At 44.4% G+C, this 9,102-nt stretch overlaps 2 protein-coding genes across 5 annotated transcripts; both read right to left on the bottom strand.

The window, feature by feature from the left end:
• Positions 1–306: 306 nt before the first annotated feature.
• Positions 307–4,831, bottom strand: srsf9 (serine and arginine rich splicing factor 9). Of its 4 annotated transcripts, none has more exons than XM_079734035.1 (5): positions 4,748–4,831; positions 3,293–3,495; positions 2,821–3,077; positions 1,806–1,978; positions 307–1,186 (listed from the first exon to the last, which is right to left on the bottom strand). In XM_079734035.1, the coding sequence occupies exons 2-5, from the start codon at positions 3,448–3,450 to the stop codon at positions 956–958; spliced, it is 819 nt and encodes a 272-aa protein (XP_079590161.1). In that variant the 5' UTR covers positions 3,451–3,495; positions 4,748–4,831; the 3' UTR covers positions 307–955. The 4 variants fall into 4 exon arrangements, with proteins under 4 accessions (XP_079590161.1, XP_079590160.1, XP_079590159.1 ...); XM_079734034.1 differs by having other exon boundaries at positions 3,293–3,472; positions 4,748–4,822; XM_079734033.1 differs by having other exon boundaries at positions 3,293–3,713; positions 4,748–4,819.
• A 1,498-nt stretch (positions 4,832–6,329) lies between these two features.
• gal3st1b (galactose-3-O-sulfotransferase 1b) lies at positions 6,330–8,450 on the bottom strand (the record flags this gene model as incomplete). The annotated part of the gene is made up of 3 exons (XM_079734611.1): positions 8,365–8,450; positions 7,587–7,726; positions 6,330–7,500 (listed from the first exon to the last, which is right to left on the bottom strand). The coding sequence occupies exons 2-3, from the start codon at positions 7,703–7,705 to the stop codon at positions 6,330–6,332; spliced, it is 1,290 nt and encodes a 429-aa protein (XP_079590737.1). The 5' UTR covers positions 7,706–7,726; positions 8,365–8,450.
• Between the last annotated feature and the right edge of the window lie 652 nt (positions 8,451–9,102).

Genomic DNA, 9,102 nt, shown 5'->3' with positions numbered 1-9,102 from the left:
TTTTTAGGAAAGCTAGGTTATCCACATTCTATGTATATGTAGGTATGACTTTATAAGTGGCTAGAGTACATATAGGCAGTGGTGTATAGTAACAAAGTAGAAATACTTTGTTACTGTACTAAAGACATTTCCAATGTGTAGGACAGTCACTTCAAATCTAGTGACAACACTTCTGATGTCATCTTTTAATTTATATTGTAAACATGAACATAGTGCCATTTCAAGACACCAATGTGAGCAGCCACTCCCGACTTGACAAACCTTAACCAACTATTCATTTCACAAGGAGAGACGATTAAAGGCAAGTAAAATTGAACATTTTTATTTGAAATAACAAAAAGGAAACCATGTTCAGTCCACCACAGGCCGAATCCCCACAGGTCCGCCAATAAGAAAAGACGAGATGCTTGTGTGTCAACATTAAAAGTAATTTGCATCAATGGGAGCCATAATTTATTAGCTGAGCTTGCCGTTACCGCCCAAAGACCAATTTAAAAAAAGACTTCTCTATGTTGGATCACCCAAGGCTACACAAATGTCAAGAGAAAACTAAAAAGATTTTATCATTTCAAAAAGCAGAATTGAAGTTCGTTAAACAGCTGTCGACTTTCCTTCATTGTTGAACTCCATTTTATTTCCATATCGACTCTCGTTTCCTTCCCATGATTTCTTTATAAAAGAAATTGTGATTCATGTCCACAGCTGTTTCACCAAAAGTCAATGCTACTTGAAATGTCCTCTAGGGGCGCTGTTCCGACATTACGTGGAGGAGAAGGGGGGGCAAAAGAGTGGGGGTTTGTGATGGAATGTAAATGACAAAACAAGGGGACAAGGGACACATTCTCAGATGGGGGGGCCCGGAGTAAAAAAAAAAAAAAAAGAGGGAAAAACAACAACAACAAAAGTTGAATTATAAAACATTTGCCGGTTTTTGGGAGTACGAATGGCGGCCGCTCTATCGGTAGTGGCGGGGCGGGGGGCTATGGTGCTGTGGTCTCCTTGAGGGGGGACTATGGCGGGACATGGCGTGGCGCGGGGGGGGCGACTGGTAGCGCTGTGGCGGCGAGCTGCTCTGGTACGGGGGGGGCGAGTAGCGGCCCCGGGATCGGGAGCGGGATCGGGAGCGGGAGCGGCAGTAGCTCGTGGTGCCCCGCTCCTCGTACACCCGGATGTACGCCGTCTCCCCCTGCAGGACGGGGGGACAAGAGACACTGGTCAGGCTTCTGGGCGCACGGTGAGGTTGGAGAAAATCGGTTTAAATCTCCTAGGTTTCCGTCTCTTAATCCTAGTTAGTATTTTTTTCCACAGATTATATCTTGGGTTGAAGCTTGTTTCTTTGACTATTTTATTGACGTTGTTTGAAGGACTTGTCTCCACTAGTGTAGGGCTACTTAATTACGGAAAAACATGACGACACTTATTTTGGTCAATATTGAAACCACGATTATTCTAATGATTATTTGTGAGTTTAAAAACATCAGTATTTTCCCTTCAAAAAAAAAATTTAAAAAAAATCACAAAAAATTAAAATCGAAAATTTCAAAATTGAAAATAATGTACAAATGATGTTCCAGCTGTTCTGCAATTTCTATAAAACATTTATTTTTGAATACATTTTTTTTATTATATTAGTTTGCCCCAAAAATCGAAATTAAAATGTGATTAATTGCACAGCCCTACACCAGTACTGCTGTATCAGACAGGGCTCACTACAATAAAAACAAGACCACGGTCTCATTGTGCTCTCCTTCGTTTAAATAAAAGGTACAAATCTAAACGGGAGGCGTCGTGTGGCGGCCACTCACCTGATGCGAGCGGAACTCGGTCCGGTCCAGGCGGCGCAGGGCGTACTCCATGTCCTCGCGGCGGAGGAACTCCACCACGCCCTCGCCGTCGCGCTGCACGTCGGCAAAGCACACGTCGCCCGCCTCCCGCATGTGGTCCTTCAGGTCCTGCCAGCTCCCGGTGGGGGGAAGCCCTACAGGGAGGCACATCACATGGCTGTGTGGAGGGGCCGATCACACCACACCACACCAACAACCCAATAGAGCTGCATCTGGGCCTGTACGCCCTCACCCATTCATTAAAGGTGACGTAATATATCACCAGGTGTGGGTGTGATTAGCCGTTAAGAGCCGTTTGGAAAGTCAGCCTCTTCTGACATCCTAGGTGGGCGTGTCCACCTAGATGTGTGCTGGATAGATCAGTCTACCAGCCTACCCAGTGGACTGTAGCAAACGTTACTCATCTATCCGTCACACATCTAGGTGGACACGCCCACTTGTGATGTCAGAAGAGCCGATTTTTGAAACGGCTTGTAACGGCTAATCACACTCACACCTGGTGGTATAATATGTCACCTTTAAATGGCATATTATAACCGGTTTGTCAGCTCAGAAAAAAAAAACTATTAAACTATGACTATGGCTATCGATACATGGTACAGATAAACGATCCACATCGGTAGTCAAAGAATGACCTGTACATTGATCCCAGAGCTGTTAAATGGTTGTATGCAAAAGACAAACATTAGCCCCGTCAGACATTACCATTACGACCCTTTAACTTAATCAGTTGTACCGTTTCTAAACATCAAGAAACCAATAGGAACAAAAAATGACACCTACCAGTCCCTATGGCCGGTGTTTGGGGTTATGCAGCCAACATGACCGGTTTGACTTTAGGGGGTGGGGGTTTTGTTTTTCAAGACTTTAAGCAGCCGATTTGACCTCATCCATTTAGTCCCCTTGACCTCCAGTCCGCCATGAGAGAGAGAGAGAGAGAAACCCCAATTGCCTACGGCTCCTAACGTCCACCTACCATTCACTATCACGCGGAACTCAGATCTTCGAGTCGGGGGGCCAAATCTTCCCCTAGGGCCCCCTTCTCCTCGTCCTCCACGTCCACCACCATCTCCTCCTCGTCCTCCCCCGTCTCCTCGTCCACCACCGTCTCCACCTTCTCCTCCTCCCATAGGACCTCCAAATTTAGAACCGGCCGAGCGCGGGTACTCTACACGAAGCTTGGTGTCCCCATAACTATATCCATTCCTTCCATAGACGGCGTCGTCGGCGTCCCTAGGAGAACAGAGCACAGACCTTCCTTACCAACTTAGCACCCCCCCTGTCGCCGCCGCCCCCACGTTTCTACTAAAGGGCCCAAAGCAATCCTCCATCCACTTCCTGCCGCCAGTCACCGCGAGTTCATTAAACCACAAGATTTTTACGCTTTTTTTTTTCAACAAGGGGCCATGAGATTTTGTGACTGGCCAACGAGCATCCGAGAAACTCACCGTGGATCTTCAAAGCGGACAAAGGCAAAGGGGATAGTTCCTCTGTTGTTTTTCAATTCAATATCCCGGACTTTTCCGTATTTGAAGAAGAGATCCTCAATGTCCCGCTCCTGGATGTCCATTGGTAGATTCCCCACATAAATACGTCCGTCCGCCATGGTGGTGGTTGGGTGACTGGCTCTGCCAAGACAGAATTTAGGCACCTGTAGGCTTTAAGATAACTTCTTGGGTTCACACATGTAGACGTGGTCCTTATCCTAATCCTAGTTCCAAATCCTAGTTCCAATCCACAGTTTAGTCCATCCTCCAAAGACTCCTCTTTAATTTAGACAAAAATAATGCTTTAACACCAGGGGTGCGGCCATAGCAGTTAATGTTGGGCTTAAGACACGGCACAGGACCACGGATCCAAGCCTGAAAGCTTTAAAACACAGGGTAATCAATGTCTAACACCCTGACTTATGTACAGAATTTTTAAGTGCAATTAAAACGAAATAATTAAAAAGAAATACAATAAAAACAATAAAATAGGACTACATATAAAGATGGCCTACATGTATTCAATTAAAATGCAAAGAAATTAAATGAGCTATGCATTACACATTAAAACAATTTAAAATAAACAACATCCTGGCATAACATTGCATGCAAAATTACTAAACGATTATTACCGAATCGAACAACAAATAGAGCCGTGCTGTTCGGGAAATGTTTTGCAATATGTCCAAAACGAATGGAAGATATAAGACGTACAAATTATAAAATAAATCCAAACGGTGGCGGCCAACACGCCATTTTATTCAAACCTAGCTCCGCGATTGCAAATGTCGTCAATGGTTTCGAAACAGAAATACAGCCTAGACCTGAGATGCGTTCATAGCCGCTGAACTACCGGACATCTGAACAGTGGAATCGCTACATTTATAAAACGCTGAAAACACACCAGCTGTTGTCTGGGTCGGAGGACTACTCGTGGGTTTATACAATTCGTAGATATTAAATGTGGTTAATCGTTGTTGTTCTATAGTCATCAGGTGACCAGGTGACTTGGACGCTAAATGGTTCCCGTTGGCAGCGACAGGAAAAGGCCTAGTCGACATGTTAGCCACCTAGCCGGCTGACAACCAGATACGCAAAACTACGGATCGTAAAAAAGTAAAATATGTATTCATGCCACTACATCGGTTTTGGTTTACCCCAAACACAAATCCAATAAATACTTTAAGCAATCGCTTAAAATACCCAATTAACCTATTTGAATGAAATCAGTCCCGAACGCAACTCAGCAGCCGTTCCAGCCAATAGACCCAATCCCTTTGTTGATAGTATAATGTAGAAACCACCGTCAACGTTAAGGTATGCAACAAACACAATGCTATGCATGCACATATGCTCTCCTAAAACAGTATACGAGTAAAACGGCAATTAATACGGTAACAACATTGATTGTATTACCTTGTGAACTGTGGGGCACAGTCTTTGGTAGATGCTAATGATTCACAAATGGCACACTGTGCCTTGTAAGCCTCTTCTTCCGCGCTACAGGGCGAGCGGCTAGGCGGAGGCTTCTGTTGTTTTACAAATGAACTGTAATGTAGTATACTGCCCCCCGCAGGTCTGGCTCTTCAAATCTAATCCATATTACTCAATCCCTCCAGAAAAACGCGATTATGCGATCGAATAATCCAACGCATAATCAGCCAAAGTCCGCAATTTATGCGGAACTCGCATAAATTGCCAATTTCATAAATTTCCGCGCAAAATATGCGGGGCTTGCATGATTTCATAATCCCCGCATTTTCGTTGCAAAAAAGTCACTGCTAAGTCATCTAAGCAGAAAGTTAAAAAATGTTGCGTTTACTTCACACAAGAGAAGCCATTTCCCCCTGTTGCCATGCGAACTTTATGAAGTGACCTAATTACGCCACGTGAACGTCATCGAAAAGCTGCATTTTTCTCATGTTCCCGCATTTTTTGAAGTTCCCGCAATTTCATCGCATAAAATTGCATAAATATGCCGCATATTTCATCGCATTTTTTAAGAAAACGTGCCGCATAATCAAGGATTTTTGGCCGCAACAATCACAAAAAAACTCCGCATTTTTCTGGAGGGACTGATTACTGTATACGTTTTTTTTATGAATCAAATCTATGGATCAGGTATGCGTAGGAATTCGACTGGTTTCTGAATAAAATCAGTTCAGCAGTGATAGAGGAAGCCATGAATGACATTTACCGGAATTTCTGACCACTGATTGAGGATAGCCTACTTCATTATTATATACGATATAAATAACATACTGTAACACATTTTATTTTTCGTTTGTTTATTTAAAAATAAATTAATCCCTTCTACTCTCTTGACAACGCTGAAACCTCAATGTTTTCAAAGTGCATCACTGGTCAGTGTGGAGTTTGAAGACTAAATTGGTAGAGCTTGGCTTGAAAGCCATGCTGCGTCAAGGGCTTGTTTCCTACTGGGGCCATCCGTTCAGGAATTCACGGTATTGTAAGACATGAATGAAGGTGCAATTCATGATCACATGTGTTGTTCCATATTCTAGCAGTGACCCAGAATACATGCCAGCAGGGTGGCTTTCCTGGTTTCCGCTGACACCAGGACACAGGTAGATGTAATAGAAAACCAGGTTTTATGATTGCAGAGCAGCTTGTGAATACTGATACTGAATAGTGTGTGTGGCACTGGTTTATCTGGTGTATCTTTATAGTCCATTGCACCAGAGGGGTGCGGCCCCAACCAGCCCCAGTGTCTGATTAGACGACTAAAGTTTAATTAACAAAATTACAACAAAAAAATCTATCAAAAAGGTCACCATATTAAAATCAAGTTCAACGAGCATGTAAACAGAAAATAAATGAAAAAAATAGAAAGCCATACTGAACAAGCGTCTTCAATGCTAGCCTGTCTGCATGTTATATTTGCAAATCTCACAATGACACAGGTTAAAATCAGCACGCTGTAAACACAAAACATAAAAAACTAAATGAAGCCCAAATATGATTTGAGACTAGTCAATTAATTTCCCACGATTACTGGAATCCAATCTATAATCCAGCCCCATAATCTTGTGAGCCACAGATTCACCCCGAGGTCCGATAAGTACTGTATCTCCGGTGTGAGCATCTTACGACAGAGCTCTCTGTATTTGGGTTCCAAGTCTGTCCTTATGTTGTATCCTAGGATAGACGCCTCCCCCACGGGTTGCCACGGAGATAAACCTCTATCCTGAATCTCGGTGGCCTCCACGGCCTCTCCGCCCTCAATACAGATCGCCCTCAGCTTGGCGTTCATGTCCCTTAGCTCCTTCACCTCCCGCTCCATCCTCTCCTCCCCGTACGCCGCCACCCGGGCCCAGAGCGTGGCGTTAAAGTGAAGGTACAGCCTCCAGTCGGCACCGTTCCATGCCAACGCCTTTGCCCTGAGCTGAGGCGTGAGCCGAGACACAGAGGACCTCCGGCGTGCGTTCAGCTGAAAGAAGACCAGGTCCTCTGTGGTCCAACAGAGTGCCTCCTTCAGCAGGACGAGAGACTCCTCAAAGTGCTCCGTGATGAGCACCAGACGGAAGCGATCGGAGAGGCGCCTTATCGCCCTGGCGACCGCCGGTTGCTCGGGCTCCAGGTTGTTGTCGAAGCCAAAGTCAAACATGAGCAGGTTCCTGAGGTAGAAAGAGTTGTACGCCTCCGGGCTGTAGTACACCCAGGGGTCGTGCAGGAACTCGGACACTTTGTTGTCCCCGCCGATGCCATAGGTGAAGGGGATCATCTTGTGGTAGTAATTGAAGGAGGACTCGAACATGGCGGCCGGGTCGCGCAGGATGGTGATGTAAACAGAGTTTTCCGGCAGAAGCCTGGCAACCTCTCGGGGGTCAAAGCGCATGTGGTTGCACACGATGTTGAAGCAGTCTCCGGGGTTGAAGTCTTTGACACTGGAGCACAGGAACGGCGAGGGGTAGGAGAAGTCATTGCGGCTGTCGGGGAAGGCGAACTTCAGCTGGTGCTTCTCGCCGAATCGGAGGAGGATGTTGAGAATTGTGCTGCTGGCAGTTTTGTGGGTCTTCAGGAACATGATGTTCCTCGTAGGAGTGCACTCTTTTGCCCTGAACAAGCTCTCTGGGGAATCTGAGTGGCCTGGTTGGTTCCCCAACTCGGACATGTTTGGAGAACACGACAATGGTGCAACGGAGAGCCTGTAAATTAAAATACACATGTAAATAACAAAGGTCATTTTAACATCTACAAACTCATTTACATTATATATGCATTTCATATTTACCTATTATCTCGTGCAGGGCTATCCGACAGGTACTTTATCACCATCATGATGCTAGCCAATACAACCCAGATACTGAGCCTTCGAATGTGTTTCATCTTCTTTTCCTCTGTTCCAAACATACCTCCACCTCAGACCACGAGCTGAGGTTAAAAAATTATGGAAAATGGGTTTAGGTAGCAGACACACCCATGCACACACACCCACACAACAACCCATTCACAGACACACACACACACACACACATGCTATTATATAACTAACACACTTTATTATTACTCTAACATAATGAAGAACAAAGACAGATATGCTGAGTGAGAATATGAGATTATACTGATAGAACAACTGCTGAATGAGTCAAAAAATCCAAGGCACAGGTGTTTACACAACAAACATGTTTATAGTTTTAAGTTGATCAGTATAGCAGACTCCAGGAGGAAATCCCCTTTTTACGTAGGTTTGAGTTAAATTGTGTGTCATTTTATTCCTACGGTGTACATACGTACATTCTGAAAGGGAAAATCCATTAAAATGAAAATCTTTTGTTTTTCATCAACTTGAACTACCATTAAAATAGATAACATCGCCTAGCAGCTAGATGATAAAAACACTAATTTCCAACCCCTACTTATGAGTTGTAACAGCATACACCAAATTTAAAGAATGCATTACATTTTAAGACAAATTATTGACAAACAATACAACACACTTGAAAATAAGAGACTTAATTTGGAAAGATAAGAGGTTATCGGGTGTGGCATAAAAATAAAATATGGTTTACCTGGCTGTCGAGACCATCCAACAATGTTGTCAAACTGAACACATTATTTCCAGATGACACTAAACTCCTGCTGAGAGATCGCAACCCTCCTCCTAGTTCCAAAGAGGGCTTGAATGCTATCGGTCCCCAAACCACCACAATGGGCGGACACCTTGTTGCGGAGCAAAGTTTGCTTCATCTTGTAGATGTGTTCCAAGAGTATTTTATCGTATCTATGTAAATGTGTTGGGGGCGCCCTCTGGTGGCGCCCTTAATTAATTAATAAACATATACGAAACAAGCGAAATGAAACCAAACATGTTCCCAAATGGAACGGAGAAGGGAGGGGCGCACTGAAACCCTCACCGTAGTACCCCCGCTCGGAAGCCCTGTCCAGGGCGCAATTTAATGTCGAGTCGCCTAGGGCACCGAAACGGTCAGCGCCGGCCCTGGAGACATGCATTGGCACACCAACATTTCAGAGGAGAAAATGCGTGATTTTGAGCGATGGCTTCCATTTATGATACTCTCTTTAAACCTCCTGACACGAAGACATCAGAACACAGGGTCAGACCTCCAGCGGGGTCCCTGGATCAAGAGACAGGATCTGGTTGAATAACACAGCTGCTGCTGGTACAATGTTCTCCACATCGAGACTCCCATTCCATTATTTAAACTGGATTACAGAAAAAGAACAAACACTGATTTCCACCAGGGTATTATTATTTTATTATTATTATTTGCATAAATTAACCCTAC

Source organism: Pollachius pollachius, assembly GCF_949987615.1.
Source record: "Pollachius pollachius genome assembly, chromosome: 4".
NCBI lineage: Eukaryota > Metazoa > Chordata > Actinopteri > Gadiformes > Gadidae > Pollachius > Pollachius pollachius.
This window is presented reverse-complemented; position numbering and strand designations above follow the sequence as displayed.

What these genes read in the sequence shown, in the direction of transcription:
- srsf9 (XM_079734035.1), bottom strand. Translation starts at nt 3,450, where the DNA reads ATGGCGGACGGACGTATTTATGTGGGGAATCTACCAATGGACATCCAG. An exon ending in GTTCCGCGTGATAGTGAATG is followed by an intron (nt 1,979 to 2,820) that starts GTAGGTGGACGT and finishes GCCTCCCTGTAG; the next exon opens with GGCTTCCCCCCACCGGGAGC. An exon ending in CCGAGTTCCGCTCGCATCAG is followed by an intron (nt 1,187 to 1,805) that starts GTGAGTGGCCGC and finishes CCCGTCCTGCAG; the next exon opens with GGGGAGACGGCGTACATCCG.